The sequence below is a fragment of the Parus major genome, chromosome 6, assembly GCF_001522545.3.
Source record: "Parus major isolate Abel chromosome 6, Parus_major1.1, whole genome shotgun sequence".
In the NCBI taxonomy this organism is placed as follows: Eukaryota; Metazoa; Chordata; class Aves; order Passeriformes; family Paridae; genus Parus; species Parus major.
In genome coordinates this window covers 16,510,287-16,527,002 of record NC_031775.1, presented here as the reverse complement: position 1 = coordinate 16,527,002, position 16,716 = coordinate 16,510,287, and the positions used below count along the sequence as shown (strand labels likewise).

Genomic DNA, 16,716 nt, shown 5'->3' with positions numbered 1-16,716 from the left:
AGCCCTGGGGTAGGAGGAGGAGGATGCCTGGGCACAGCAAGGTGGGGCAGCTGGCAGGGCAGAGCTGCAGCTCACCAGACAGAGCAGGAAGGTGACAGCAGAGGACAGCTGGCAGCCAGAGCAGTTCCTCTCACCTCAATACTTCAGAAAATGCTCCCAGCCTGATGGGCAGTCGGAGGAGGAGGAGGAGCTGGTACCGCTGCACTGAACTGCAAAATTCTTAAAGCGCTATTTTTAATTTGCCTTTGAGATGTTCTGAACCAAGACTGCTTACACCTACTCGGTAAGCAAACAGCCTGTACCACATAAATATCTGCACTTCACATTATTCATGTTTCACACCTGATGCCATCTGTTACTTTGTTGTTTCCTGTAAGCAGCCATTAAACCTGTAACTCACACATCTCCTACCCAGCTGCTTCCCACCTTCTCAATACATGAACTGACAAAATCACTCCTGCACTCAAACTAGGCAAGCAAAATTTCTTAAGGAATACATGCACCTCTCTCTTCTGGTTCTGCATGCAGAGGAAAGAGTATTGCTGCCTCCTGTCATCCAGGAAGACGGTGCCCCCTTGGAAAAACTCACAGCCAACATTATGAAGCATTGAACACCACAAAGCACTATGAAATTCAATATAATATTTTCATAATATGCCAGACAAATATCAAGAAAGAAGTTTTTTCTGAGTAAGCCAAATTTAGAATGAAGGAGTTTCAATCTTCTTTCTGAAACACCGGGAGTTGAGTTTTGCCAGATTCAGTGTTCTGCCAAGTCAGAAAATAGCAAAAAAGGTATTCACTGCCAACAACTGACCTGTCACTCACTCTGACAGTAAAAATACATGCAGGAAAATTTTAAGGATAGCAGTTGAGACACTCCAACTTTTTCAGTAATGACAGGTATGTGCATATGTTGATATAACAACCAGTTTCCTTATACTGGAGTCACTCATAGAGGAACATTGGTACTTCCTAAATTGCCCTTTACAGGCGTTCACTTTAAGTGAGCAAACAGGAAAAAAGTTGCAAGAAAGACTTCCTCCTCGGATTTCTACATCAGTAAAAAACAGTAAAGCAAGAGTTCAGTATTACTCATGCAGATCAAGTCTTTCTCCCTGGATAGAAGCATGACCACAAAACTACCATCTCAAGAGGAGTTTGAGAACTGGACAGCTTTTCAAGTTGCAGATCTCTTAAGACAGGTACTGAATCTTTATGCAAGACTTTAGAGAGTTCAGTTTATATTCAGCTAGCAGAAACACTTACTGGATTTATCCTTGAAAACCAGGTATCTTATCCTACATCTAGCATAAATATTTAAAAGTGCTAAAAATAGTTTAGTCACTTCTTATTAATATAACTTGACTGTTTAGAAATCTAATTCATGGTAGAAGCTAAGATCTCCAACATTAGAAACCATACAAAAAATTGTTTCTCACAGGAATATTTCTTATAAGAGAAAAGGTATTTCATGCCCAAATTTATTTCCTGCAGGGAAGAAATAATCATTTCAGAGAAAGTACATCTAGTTTTATATTTGAGTATAGCTTTAAAATTCACAGCATGACAATAAGAATCTACTGTTCATCTTTTCTTCTCAATGCATATATACACACAGTAGTTGCTAGATGTTTAAGTTTAATGTACTTGACCTTTTTGAGGGGGAGAGTTTGAGTCATTCCTTTGTTGGCTTGTATATTTCTTTGTTCTACAAGGTCCTATCTGATATATCTAAAATAACCTGAATTGCACCAAGTATTCCAAGCTCATTTGCAGACGTCTTTTACAATCTTAGTAATCTCCTCTCAGATACATAAAATATATCCTCCATGATACAGCCTTTTTTTAATCACATCTTTCTTTATAGATTACTGAATATTATGACTCAGGTTTTAGAATTCTACCTGTAACTTCTAAAGTCCATTTCTGCAACTGGATATATAATCTCATTTTATATCCATTGTTTGTTTTTATGCAATTTACTCTATATAATTTTATATATAGGACTTTCTTTTTCTTGTGTTTATCCTAATTCCAACTGTAAGAGCACCGATCTTTTCCAGTACCTTCTTTACACCAACAGTGAGAATCCATGGTCATTAATGTTTCTCATCCTTTTCAACTGAAGGAACATAGAATCTTTGTCAAGGAAAATTATAATGCTATAAAATCTTCCCACAGGAGTTCCATTTGTAGCCACATAAAAAAGTAGGCCACAGTTTTAAATGATCATTTTGTATTATTTTTTTTTTTCATTTGCCTATAGATAAATATATATGCTTATTCATGTAAAATTAAGAAAGAAATAAAAAGACAGCAAAATCACAAAAAGTTTCACAGTGGAGATGTAGCACAGGTGGACTGCTGTTCTCACACTGAGAAAGCCAATCTCTTCTATGGAATTAATTCATGCCATGAAGGTAATGGATCAGCTAAGCCGTGAACTTAGTCCTGTGAACAGCTACTCAGAGGATTAATTAGCTCAAAGTCTTTCAGCTTAAAGGAAATCAGGCTTCTTTATAGAAGTTAGAATGGTTTTAAAGCACCCAGCAATTCTATGCAGAATGCAAGACAGAAAATTCATAACAATTGTTCAACAACTCAGACTTTCAGGGAAATTTCAGGCACACCGTAACTACTGGCTTCATACTTGTTAACAGTGAGTCTTACAACTTCATAAAATGTTGTTAATGCCTATGCTTACACTCAAAACCCTTATTAAAGTGGCTAAATAAACCTATTACTACAGAATAACCACATGAAGTGCTTGGCCATTCTGTGTATCAAAAACTGGTCCAGCCATTTGCTTGTGGCCACTGTGGACAGAGCTGTCAGCTCCCACTGCCAGGCTCCAGAGAGCCTCAGCACCAGCTGCTCCATCATTTCCATAGTCATACCACTGCTGGGGGCTGTGCTGGATCTCCCCACCCTAACACTGGTCATACATGTCCATGAACCATAAAAAAAGGCTGTTAAGGATGCAGAAACAAGTATCAAAATGTGCCAGAACTAGGACTACCTCCATAGCCTGAATTTCCCATCTTTCACACATACATCATGATAGCCTGTAACTGCTTCTTCACATGCTAACTTTTCCATTCCCAAAACCTGCCAATGCAGAGAAACCAGCAGGTTTCTGCATTATTCCATACCATTACAGAAATTGTAAGGTGCACAAGGCCAGGGCTGGCTAAAAAACAGGGAACAAATACATAGTACTGTTGATTTAATAGTGCCTTGAAATATCAGACCCTGTTACTGCCCCAGAACAACACTTTTACCTGAAGATATGCAAGTCACACAGAAAAAAAACATGACATTTCCTAAATGCTTTACTTGCAGCAGTGGGAGGCAAGAGCTACAACCACAGTGGCAGCTCTGCTCAGAAGGTAAAAATGGCAAAATATTTACTATGTAGATATACATTTATATCTTAGATCTAAAGAGTTGTAGTTAGGTATTAAAACCCACTGGACACAGAGTGAGTTTTATTTCTCATGCACCTCAACTCCCCTTACAAATGAAATTTTCATGTCAGAGAGTGGTCTCAGAAAAAGCAATTAGTGTTTCTGAAGCACTTGAACAATAAATAGTGCTGTTGAACAGTTCAGATTTTTAAAAATTCATTCTGGCTTCAGAGAAGGTTTTGAGTACTGTGAGTATGGATACACAAGACTGACAAGCAGAGAGCACTGAACAGAAAACAATACATCAGCCTTCAGGAAAGTAGTATCAGCTTCCATGTTCTGTGAATGAGACTGGGTTTCTAGAAGAGGTATACTCATCTTGATGCCACAATATATATGTAAAATGGGTATATACACATGTACCATGCAATTTTAGTATTTTCTTAAATTTAAAATTCTTAATGATATAATTTTTCCGTGTCATAAATACAAAAGTTCTTTAAAAAGAACTAGTTCTTAAAAGTAAGTTCTTAAAAGTTCCTCACTGCAAAGTGTTTTCAGCACCACGAAAGGCATTTTGTATAAAATCAATACCTTGACCACTAAACAATAATTAACCACAGAAATTTTGAATTTTCCCTCATAAATAAGTGAAGATAGTAATGGAGACCTGTTAGCCATGTGGATGTAGCTCACTGTCATCTTGCATCTATGCTATAATTGCAACAACACTGAAATATTCCACGCTGTTTTCAGAGTTTATCTACTTGGCCTCCATTTGTCATGTAGTCTGGTCCCTCTCCTAGTACTTACTAGTATTTGTAAGAAAAATGAATTCAATCTCAAGAAAATTAAAGGTTGCATGGTCATCACTAAACACCAGCACCAAGACACCCACTTGCCTGATGCATTAACCATGAACAAGTTTTCCCTTACACTAAAACTTGATTAATAGCATTAGGCAAAGCTCAAAAGCAGTTCATCAAGCCAGTAACTGGAGATAGAGGTAGAAACTAGAAATAGTTGGGCAAAAGCCAAGATAAACAGAGAGAGCATAGCCTTGATTCTTTGCCTCTCTACCAACACCAGTGCAACTGATGGCAAATTAACACAATCTACAAACAACCACAGGTCCAACAACCACAGCAACACTGTTCTTTGACTTGTGATCTATTCCATATTGCAGACAAGCAGGACTCTCCCAGTCACAGCAGAAAAAAAAATTATAAACCCAGGCATATCAGATAACGTAACAAAAAAATATGAATATATGTCTGGACATTTTCATACCAAAAAGTAGATAAAACACATATTGAATATTTAAGCATGATCAGTTTTAAGTAGTTTAGAAATACAGAATTTTCTTAGGAAAGGCACATAACTATAAGAAGAATCTATTGCACTAATGTTTCTCTGTTAGCATCTGATTTGGTCACTGCTGATACAGATATTTATATCTAAGTATTACAAATACTAAAACTCATTTTGAGTGGTACATTCTTAAAAAAATGTTTCTAAATTTTTTTGCCACTTTTCATACATAATAGTTAATTTCTTTTAAATGCCACACTAAGCCAAGTAACACACCATGAGATTTTTAGGCCATCTTCAGCCCTGATCCAGTCTTTTCTATTTTTTAATAGAAAATCCAATGTGTCCCTTTTTTTCCAAATTACTATTCAGCGGTTAGTTGTAATATTTCTAGGCATTCTGACTTCATTTTCATTTATAATCAACATAAACTTCGTTAAAAATCACGTTACAGAAAAAAAACCCTGTTTCTGAACCTGAATTCTTTCCAGCAATGTCCATCATCATGATAAGTGCAAGACACAGCCCAAATATCTGGTGCTGAAGCCACGCAGCCACCAGAGCAAACAGAGGTTGTTGGTAAACAGGAATGTGGGATGATGACATGGCTGCTGATGAATTTTTGCCTCATGATACCTTTTAACCTGTTTCTAATTCTGGCTTCTTATCCTATAGCAACCCACAGGATTTCTGTTGGGCTCCTTGCTCCATTTATATACAACATTTGCTACTTCATAATTTCTTCTTGTCTACTCCATTCACAATTTCACTAGTCCTTATCCCCTGTAATCTTTCTTCCTAAGAAAGAGGCAATGTTGTGTCTTATCTCTTACATGAAAGTCACTGCCTAAGCATTAGAGATACTCAATATTCTTTTTCTAATTATCCTTGTCAAGCAGAATAACAATTTCCACAACCCGGAGTATTTGAGCATGGAAATATTAATTAGTTAGTTTACAAATGTCAAGTTTCATAACAGTGTAATAATCTTGTCTTTTTTCTCACCTCAGTTTGGAATGCCTGAATCTGCTGTGGTTGTAGAAAAACTGTGCATGAATGGATCTCATTTCTTGGTAAGCAAATATTCCATAAGAACTCTCAGTCAGGTGTATTTCAGCATGAGGATTGTACTCCTTAAAGTGTATTTACCTGAAATTTTCCTTCTTTATACACACATCATCAATTGCTTTGATTTTGCATTTTAGTGGGTTGATTGAAATCTCTGACTCGAGGAATCCCCCTACAAAAAGAAATCCCTGCCAGCCTTCCCCTACTCTAGAGAAAGGGCAGATGTAATCAGCCATCAGCACACAGGTATGGCAGGGGACATCTCATGAAATATGAGGAGGTTGTGGGGTCTTTAACAATAGAAATATTTTAAAGCCATCATTTATGTAAAAGCTCTTTCATAAAACTTGCATGATTAAGAACATTCACCAGCACAGAACTGTACATGAATTTTACACTAAAAGTTAAGAGAAACAATGCCTGAAAAATCTGATAAAGTCCTTTCCTGACCTCTGTAGAATTTTTTGTATGAGTGTGTTTAATTGATTGCAACTAATTAGGAGAGAAGACTAAAATGACTCCTTGATCTGCAGCAATTCCTCTACCAGCAATTCCATTTGTGTAGCTATAAGTTGCTCAAAATCTATTTTGAATGTAAAGTTATGGTGCATTTATGCACTGCAGAGTTATGTTTGCTTGGCAATTCATTGCTCAACAGAACTGTTACCTGGGTGCACCAGGAGCTATACCTGCTGTTTATGCTAACAACAGCTTCTGTGCTTCAACATGATTCATGACCCTGCAGGTACACCATGGCCACAGAGTAAAACTGGGTTTTACCAACAATTCATAGTAATGTAGTAGGGCTTACAAAGCTGTCAAATACACACTGATTCCTGTCCCTTGCATCCATTATAAATTGGGTCACTAAAGGAGCTGTAGTCTCCATCACTGGATGAGAGGCAGAGAAGGTAAAGCTAAGGGTGGATGTGGTGGCTTCCTGTGGCTCTGTAAATAAAGCTGTACAGCAGCAGTGGACTGAGAAGTAATTTCAGATGTTAGCAGTAACCTATTCAAAACACAAGTGAAAAAAGCAAGGAGAACAATGGATGACCTTTGGCGACAGTCTGCGGTACAAAAGTAACATGATTAAAACCAAAAGCATTTGCTAGTTTGTTCTCCAAACTATGTAGTCTCTCCAAAATATCTTTAAAGATTATTTTGCACTGCAGAAAACATGGCATTATACCTGCGATACAATGAGCAACATACATTTTTTATGTCATTATAGAAAAAATGAGACAGGTCTCACACACTGGTAGAAACTTTCCTACAAATTTTATATATTTTTAATTGAATTGTTCAGTAGGATTGTCAACATGATAAATCTGCATGCTTGAAACAGAATTAATTATGACAATACTAAAAAAAAATTCAAATACCTATATTTTGCTATCATTAATAGCCTTATTTGGGTAATTGTAAGATGCTGTTCTCCTATGCACAAGCTAACACACATATTAAAAGTAATTAAATCAAGCCAAGTTTTTTTATCCCATGCTCCTAGCCCAATATATGAGAAATCAATACCATGCCAGAAATCAAATGTTCCTTATCTGCTCCATGGTGTGTTTTAGAAAGCACAGCCTTAGTAGAGGTACCTTAGCAATATACAACAGTCACCAGATGTCAGACATTTCCACTCAGAAAATCTGAGGTTCTTTCTACATGACTTGTAGCATGATTCCCTAACTGGATCTCCTGCTCTGTGTAGAGTTGTTCAGAATTCAAAAATCCCAGAAATCGTGAAGCTGTTATGTGCCTGTTAACCATCTTTTGCAAGAACCTGAGGGTTTGAACTTCAGTTTATCATTCAGTTATAAGATGTATATGATTTCTTTCTACTGCTGTCTGCAAAGTCTAAACAGAAGCTCAATATCACCTTTAGGCATTGAGCTCAGAATCATTAGAAAAAAAGCTAGCTATCAGTACACAGCAGTGTATCAAAAACTAAGCCCAAAACTCTTAAAACAAAACACTTGAACAAGCCCAATGACCAAATAGAAGTGACAGGTTTACAGGTTTACCTTTAAAAAGCAAATACAAGTTTGCCACTGTGTGTGTGCACAGAGTCCCCATGCACACATGTAGATCTCATGATACATGTGCAGTGTTTCTGTGTGTCTAGACAAAGTTAGATGGACATTTAGATACAGACCTGGTTTTGCTATGAGATCTGTTAGGAATCACTGGAAAAGTGTGAATTCCTTCTAGCCTGGCAGATAAAGAAGAAAGCAACACTGCGGTATCTGACATGAGAACACAGTGAGCTCCCCTCCCTGCACGTTCAGAGAGGTCCAAGCTACTGTTTAACCTTTGCACAGCCTGAAAAATTCTTCCATCCCAACTGCAGAAGGCACATCCAAGTGCCTGTGAAGGAAGGGAGGGCAGCCCAAGGGGAGCCACCCCAACCTACCCATCCCACCCTTCACAATTCCCAGACAAGCCCTTCTTTCTCACAGTGTGACTGCTCCAGCCTGCCCCAAACCCCTGCTATGGCACTGACACCTTAAGCACATGCAGCACTGGTGTTTTGTGCCAGTGAGATATGCCAAAATCCAGAGGTAGTGCCAGCCCACTTCTAGGCAGCACTGCAGGGAAGCTTCCCTGGAAAGAAAGATCTGCAGCCAGCAGACTGCGCTTTTATCAAAGATATAAACACCAGCCCACCAGATGTGGGCACAAAATGCCTTTATTTACTGTTTTCCAGGGAGGACACTCATCTTTTTAATTTTTCCAAAGAGGAATGTTGTCAAATGTTGGGAAAATGCTGCAGAAGGTGATTATCCTAAAGTCTGTCACTGAACTAATATGAAACGACTTAGGGAGCCGTCCTGCACAAAATCCTTCATGTCAAATGCAAACTGCATTTTATTTGAAAGTGAATCAAACATTTATCAATACTAAGGCCTTTCTGAAGTTTAAAGTGTTCAGAGTCATGCAGGCATTATAGCCACAAAATCTGTGATAAGATGGCCACAACACCTTAAATCAATTTCACTGCCTTCAGAATAAAAATAATCAACATTTATATGGTCATTTATTTGAATATTTCTTGCCTTTGAGTGGCTAAAAAACAATCATTTTTATGGTAATATCATATTCTGTTTAATAAACATATTGAGCATCCAACTGAACTTTTATAGGAAACTAAATTACATGCATTTCATAAAAATTTAGAAGTAATAGCTCTTCCTTTACACTTCTGTAGAATCTAAAACCACAAAAGGGTGGTATATGAGATCTGAAGTATACCATGCAGTTTCATTTTTCATCAATAGTACCATACTTGTGATAGTCACTCAATATGCAGGTCACATCTGAGTGATGCTAATCTAGTCCTAATGTGCAAATCAGCATTAAGCCACAGCTGCATTGCACAGAGCATATTATATTCTCTCTTGCTTTTTAATGTCTGGACTTGCTACACTCTGCTCCTGCTTTTCAGTTCCCTCTAAGTGTAGGTTTCTTGTTTGATGTTTTTTTAAAATTCTGTTTTGAATTCCCAGTGACAGATTAAAAAAGATAAAAAAACCTGAAGTTTTACTTGAACTTCAGAACTGAAAATAGGAGACTTCCTTATTGGATGTGTATATAGAAATTTACTAAAAGAAATCTAAAACACAGCAAAAATGATCAGACATTGATTCTAAACCACTTTCATGTATTTCTCCTCTTTCTTGCTCTTTCAAAATGTGTTTTGAATTGCATGGCTGGAATAGGAATGCCCCAAAGAAAACCAGAGCAATGTTATTCACAAATACTCTGCTGGGGATTTTGGAATAATATTTAGAAAATGGAACCTGGGTCTTCCTGTGGGAGATTCCTGACTCCCTGCCAGTGCAAAACACTGCCAGAGCCTGTCAGGTTCTACTCACTGAGCCTGTCCTTTGACATCCATTTCTGCCAGCATTGCTACCGAGGAAAAGCAGCTCTTGTCCAGAAAAAGCAACCCTTGTCTCACTTGGGTGCTCCCTCCCACGCCTGCAACGCAGAAGTAGCAGACAGGAAAGGACAGCAGCCACATCTGCTTTCAACAGTGACCACAGCAACCAAACAAACCACACCTAGAGCTCCTCTGCTGCAATTTGAAATCTGCAGAGTCCCACCTTCCCCAGCTTCAGCTAAAAGAGTATTTCCCAATGATGGGAGTGATATTTTCACAGCATGGGATATGGGAATAGGTAGAAAGGCATTAAAATAGATTTAGGTGTCTTGGATATCTGCTTGGAAAAACGATAACCAGCGTCAGATTCTGATCAGATTGACCTGACACCCACCCCTGTACACTTAGTTTTACAAATAAAATTCAGACCATGAATGCCTTGAGTTTCCAGAGAGGGGTGGAAATTCTTTTCTAGGTCCTGTAAAAACAAAAGAAATTAAAGACTTACTAAGTACATTCTTATAAGCTAATTCTTTTGGGAAAGAGCCAAAAGAGCCTTGCAGTGTTTTCCCTGGGTGTCAAGCAAGCATAAAAAGCTTAGGTAAGGTCAGTGAAACATGGTCCCAGCTGCAGGTACTGTTAAGTCCCACCCTCGGGCTGGCTGTTGACACCTTAATGACAAAAGTGCACATCCAAAGTTTAATAATACACAGCATATCTCAGAAAGCTATAAAATAAGCTGTTTGCAATGACACAAAATTTTAATATTAATGTTTTGCCATTCCCAATTGTTTTGGAAGTAGAAGTGATGTAGGCATTGTTTGTCCTGCCTTTGGCAAGCACACACCGTTACCATTGCAAAAAGAGGATTGCTCACCACAGAAAATTGATGTTATAAAAATACATATCTTCAGCTACAAAACCAAATTAGGCCATGTAACTGCATTAATTTAGCTGCATTTTTACATGATTTTTATTTCTCTGACATTGCTTTCTCCTATTTATCTACCATCTGCCACCTTCTCCGTCACCTTTCCCCTTTGCTTTTCACAGTGACTGAGCCCCTCTTCACCCATTCCCCTTTAAATCTCCTTGCCATCAGTGCCTTCCAACACCTAGTTCTTTGTTCCTGTTCCTCTTTTAGCCAGGGTCCTCCTCCCCTTCACTCCTTAATTAGGTTCTATTGGTCATGGATTGAAATTTCTCCTTCTGACATTCCTCACAGATTTACACTCCTTCAGGTTTTCCTTATTTCCACTCTTCACAGATGTAAGGGTTTCCAGTGAGAGGCAGCAGAAGTGGCTTAGCTAGCAAAAGTATTCTTTCAGAAACACCTTAATTTCCAGGTATTTCTACAGACTGTGCTCACTCTCTCAACAATGAGTGGATAGTAGTAGGAGCTGGACATCATAGGAGCTTGGACTCTAGTGCAAAGACAAGTGATTTAGCACCTACCCCTTTAGCAAGTACTTTACAGACTTTGAAAACACAGTTAATATACAGCTGTTTAAAATGAAAGTTTTCAGGGCAGGAAGAAACTGAAAATAGTTTCTTCCCCAGGGAGATATATGCAAAGCATTAAAAGAGAAGGCAGAAAACATAACAAAGTAGTAATTTTTTAGAGTAGTGCAAGTTTTGCCCCCAGCAGTTGTTGTAGTGATGCAGTGGGGGACTGAGCAAAGGGACAGGTGAGAAAGCTCCCTGGGTCACCCTGAACATCAGCAGCTGCCAAGTCCAGAGGGCTTTGGTTCTGCTTCTTAATGTTTCTAACCAAATAGGAAACTGTTTCTGAAAGCAGAATCAGTTGCTTAGAGTCATTTCAAGAAGAAGAAAATGGTAAGAGCATGTCTTAGAAAGGAGATGAATGTTGTTCAAGTTATCATGTAACTAGAAGCAAAGACTCACCTTAAAGAGACAAGGGCTAAAAGGAAGATATTTTACAGTTAAGCACCTCTGCTGCTTATCAATCACCTTCAATCAGGTCCTAAAGTACACATTCATGCATCATCAAAGCATAAGGTAAAGTAAAAGCAAAATTTGCATATTTATCCTTATTCTCTAAAAAAGAAAAGCAAAGGAAATATGAAGCTTGATAACTGAACATAGATATGATTTCTGAAATCTAGGGCACTGTGAAGATACGCATCATTCTTGGCCCACAAGAGCACAAGTGATTTTAGCTATCAAGTTATTACTTAAACATATATGAATATCAGCAAATAGAACACTCAAAATAAATTATTAGACCGAGATACAAATTCAATCATCATTATCACTGAATTCCCATGATTGTTAGCTTAGAAACTGAATTTTATCCAATTATTTTGAATTATTACTCTACCAAGTATTTTCAATTATCTCAAAAGCAATTTAATAAAACTATTGTCATAACCCAGCAACAGAATCCTGCAGAAAATCCTGAGCCCATATGAAAGTATTTATTGCAGGAGTGGCCCCCTTTTTTTTTTTCTGTGACAGAAGAGCATTTCTATTCATATTCCAAATGCTGCTGCCAAAAATTATTTGAAAATAAGGGGGTTTTTTTGTTTAATGCAGTAGTTGCAAAGGATGCAAAGTGCTTGCCTGCTTTCCAGTCTTTAAGCTCCAGCACACAACAATTAAATCAAATTCTAAATGTCATGATAGTCATAATTACATTAAATATGGATTAAAGGAATATCTTTTGACACAGAAGTCTTTGTTCTTAAAGTTTGCTGATAATTTTAAATGTTAAGTTTTGTGTACCTTTCAAGTTCAGAGAACATGAAAAAGAATGTGAGAAGTTGTGGAAAATAAGGCACTGTGCCATTGGTTCTAGTGTGGACATTGTAAGCCTTTGACTGAAAAAGAGGAAAATTCCACAGAGCCTCGGGCTTTGTAATTTTTAATTTCCTCTTGTTTCTGTTTTGTTTAAATATCCTATTCTAATATAAAAGTACACCCCCTCTTTTGAGAATTTGTGATTAAAAGAATCTTCATTTTGGCTGCTTTTGTACTCTTTCCTTCATGAAAGATCAGGAGATTTTACAATGCATGTAAGTTGCTTCACAACACTAATGTCCAAAATCATTAGTTTAAAAAATCAAGCCAGAAACTATAATCGCTCCCCCATTGTTAAATACCAGCTGCTAACCATTTCAGAAATCTTCTAGCATGCCTAATCAGAATTTAGTCCTTCTTCTTTCACATTATCTGTTTCCAATACCAAACTATAAATTCCTAATTCTCCACTCTTCATCCTTAAAGGGGTAGGTGAAGAGGGGCACCATAGTGCTCTTAACCTGAGAGATATTTCTGAAGGCTTCTGGGAAAATATTTTCTGCAGTGAAGACTAAAGCCAGCTGAGTATTAGCAATTCTCATGAGAAAGCATGAACAAGGTTAAAAATTGATGTTGTAGAGGAGTTTTTCCAAGAAAGGGACAACTCTTAGGGCTCTGTTGATTTGGAATGGTGAATGCATACACATTTCCATGGAAAACAAGAAAATCCTGTGAGAACCACACAACATAGCAGGGAGAAAGGACTCCTTGGGAATAGCCTGGAGAGATTCTGAAGATTTCAGTTGCCTGTTTCTACTGAATTCAGAAAGGGAGGAATTCATCAGCCTTCTATGTAAAAACAAGATTGCATTAAGTACAGATGACTTTAGTTTAAGTTTCTATTGCAAACAGAGGGAACCTGGAAAAGCCTCAAATAGACACATTTTATTTGAGGCAGTGGTTGATGTTAGTGCCAAAATGAGATAAATTTCCAAGGAGATACATTTCAAGCTGCTATTCTTAATCAAAGTACTAACTGAAGTCCTAAGTGCAGAAATTAAGGATGGCTAGAGAAATTATTGAAAAAAAAATAAAGGAACTTTTAAAAAAAGGCAGAGAAAGGGATACCCTTCTGTTAAAACCTGTCTGGATACTACAGAGATACTAATTTGTAAAGTGACACGAATGAAAGCAGAACAAGTACACTTACTGCCACAGGACATCCACAGGGGCGCTATGTGAGGATGATTATGCCAGGACAGTTCTGCTGTACACTCGTAACCTAAGATTCAGCTAAAACCCACAATAACCTGAGCATATTTTGCTAATGCTGACTGAGCTATTATGGCTGTATTAAAAAGCTTAAGGCACATAAAATGAAAGTCCATGAAGTCTGCAATGCAAAGCTATAGAAAAAGAAGCATTGAGGAAGTTACCAAGTGTAAGGGAGTTTCCCTTAGTAAAATGAAGCCATCCTGGGTTTTTTAGAGGATGACATCTGCTCTGAATAAGCATGATGCTAAGGGGAAGGGGGGGGGAAAAAGCGAACACAACAGGAACACCAAGCTTTTAGACTGCTGCTACTAATAGAGTGACTTCTGAATTTCAATATAATATTGTCTTTAATTTAAAATGATCAGGAGATGGCTTGCACAACCTGTCAGTTATTGGCATACTGCTAACAGCAAAAGCTTCCAGCTATTCCTAGAATGGCTCAAAAGATACTATTAAATATTTATCAGTCTTTCCATATCTAAAAATGATGGAATTTGCCCACATTAAAAAATAAAAACAAAACACACACAAATGCAATCGCAGAGATCTTTCATGAGTTTTCCCAGTGCCAATTTCGTGCATAAGCGCAGATCTTACCATTAGGGAATCTGGCTTGAAGTTTGGGTTGGACTGCTGGGAAACCACATCACACACTGGTGCTCAGAAAGAGGCATGTTGGAAAGAATTTAGAATTCCCAGAGGTCCTACAAAACCAGTACTTAGAAGAATAAGAATTTCAATCATTTCATGTATTTTAGGTCCCTGGAATACTGAAGAGTAAATTCTATCCAAAATTCTCATTAGCGTGTCAAATGCAGAAACACAGCTTCTATTTGTAGGGTATTTGATTTCCTCTAGGCACTCTTCCCTGTGGCATTTGACTTCACATTAATAAGCAGATAGGCATAAAATTCCTACAAAAGATATTTTAAATTGTTTATCAATATTCTTTCAACCTGCTATAGGAGATTTTTGTTTCTTTGCTTTTCTATTTATTTCTTCCAATGTTCCTGTGTAGCTGGGCTTTTTCACTTAATAGTTTAACTATCGTGACCCCTGCTATTTGAATGCAATTTGCACTTTTAAAAGGTATTATTATCTGCATCCATTGCAACAGAGTCCTTGAAAAGCATAAGACTGGGAATTATTAAAACCTTACAAATGCCCAGGGTTTGATTTCTCATGGTATGACCCTGATAGAGTAAAAGCTTGACTTTCTATCAAACTTACTTAAATGTCCCATTAGAAATCTAGAACATATTATCAGCATAATATGAGTAGGCAGGGTGCTTAACCATCTGAATGTAGGAGAAGATAAAAACTAATTGAACAAGTCATACAATTTTTTGGTTAAAATAAATACAGGCATTAGACTACAAACATATGTTATCTATTTATAACTGATGACATCTTTTATTCACTTAGAACTATTCAAGGCAAATGCTGACATTTGCCCTTAACCCTTAGTTTCCTGTGAAGGGGAAAATGCAACACTTCATTTGTGTTTTAGATTGTCTGGGTCCTGTAATATATAAAAAGCAGTTTAGAGAAATGTCTGTATGCACCAGCATCACACTGTAAGTGAAAGAGACTCTTCAAAAAGCAAACAAACAAACCAACGTCAAAACCTCACTCTTTTACCTGAATGTTTTTGATTCATCTGGTTTCAGAGTATCTGAAATGAATCTGTACAAACACAGCACCGAATTTTGAAGAAGCAGCAGGAAAAAAGGGCAAATAAATTCTGTAATAGTATCATCCCCAAAGCCCGGGGTTTATTTGGTCATATATACACTTTCCAAACAGAAAGTCCTCTACCGTCAAAATTTCAGTGTTTTTAGAACTGTACCATGCATTATTTATGGTGTTATCATTTCTTCCTTTTCCCTGTCCAATTAAGTATTCTTGAACTTTACAGTGTAGAGCTACATTTTCTGTTGGGTCTTGAAGGATTTTTGTGACTGTGCTCATGAATAAATTCAGAAATATATAAAAGTGAGGAACTCAACAATTAGGTCATAGGAGGTTTTTTATATTTTCCTATGTTTTTCATCACAACACAAACCACCACCTTCATTCCAAATGCAAGAAATATCCATTTGGTCAGCACAGATAAAACTGGTATCATTTGACATTGGCGGCCAACAGCTGAATTTCCAAAACATAGTATGAAGTACGGCTGCAACATCAAGAGTTTCTTGGATATGATTTTGCCTCTGTTGAGCTTCAGCTCAAAGTAACCCTGATTTGTGAATTTTAATCAGCTGAAACCAAATAGAGCCACTTTTGTCATGTTAAATAGTACCCAGATTCGCTGGCACTCTGCAAAAGCCTGGTTATCAGTCAGGTCAACAACTCTTCCAACATCCACCATCTGATCGTGTGCACCTCATATACATCTGAATGAGCTGCACTCAATTCCCTCTCTCACACATGGATAACAGTGGGAAGCCACAGTCCTTAAAAACACCTTAGAGTGGGAAACATCAGGGTCTCTTAACAGGTAATGCAATAGAAGGAAATATATATATATCTTTTTTTTTCTTATTTAAGTATTCTAGAAGACATGTGGTCATACTATGCAGGTATATTATTTGGCTGGGTAATTACAGTCACATGTAAAAAGCAGTAGAAAGTACTAACTAAAAATAAAATTAACTTTTATTACTTAAGTTTTATTTTTCTGGACTAAAAACATAACACTTCTATTTAGGTTTATGTAGGAGGTAAACAACACTATGGGTTATTTCATTAATTTATAAGGACAAGTTTCTAAATTGATTTTATTTTTTACGTCTGCATGTCTGAAGTTTAAAACCTATGCTTTCTTCCCCTCCAAGAAAAATAAGTGAATGTAAAATACAGATTTAGCAACAACACACATCCATTTCATCACCATCTTAAATTATTAGGGAGTTTAATTTTTTTCATTTTTTACACTTTTATTGCACCAGAAATAGCTACAACTAGTTGGAACCTATAATTGAAGTAATATGGCCATGGCTA

General features: G+C 37.2%; 1 protein-coding gene across 3 annotated transcripts in view; it reads left to right on the top strand.

The window, feature by feature from the left end:
• Window positions 1-1,097: 1,097 nt before the first annotated feature.
• BLNK (B cell linker) overlaps window positions 1,098-16,716 on the top strand; it is a 90,472-nt gene continuing 74,853 nt past the window's right edge. For all 3 annotated transcript variants that reach the window (XM_015633028.2, XM_015633029.2, XM_015633026.3), the window contains exons 1-2: window positions 1,098-1,205; window positions 5,732-5,794. In XM_015633028.2, coding sequence (XP_015488514.2) covers window positions 1,098-1,205; window positions 5,732-5,794 — 171 coding nt within the window. The remainder of the gene's footprint in view (window positions 1,206-5,731; window positions 5,795-16,716) is intronic.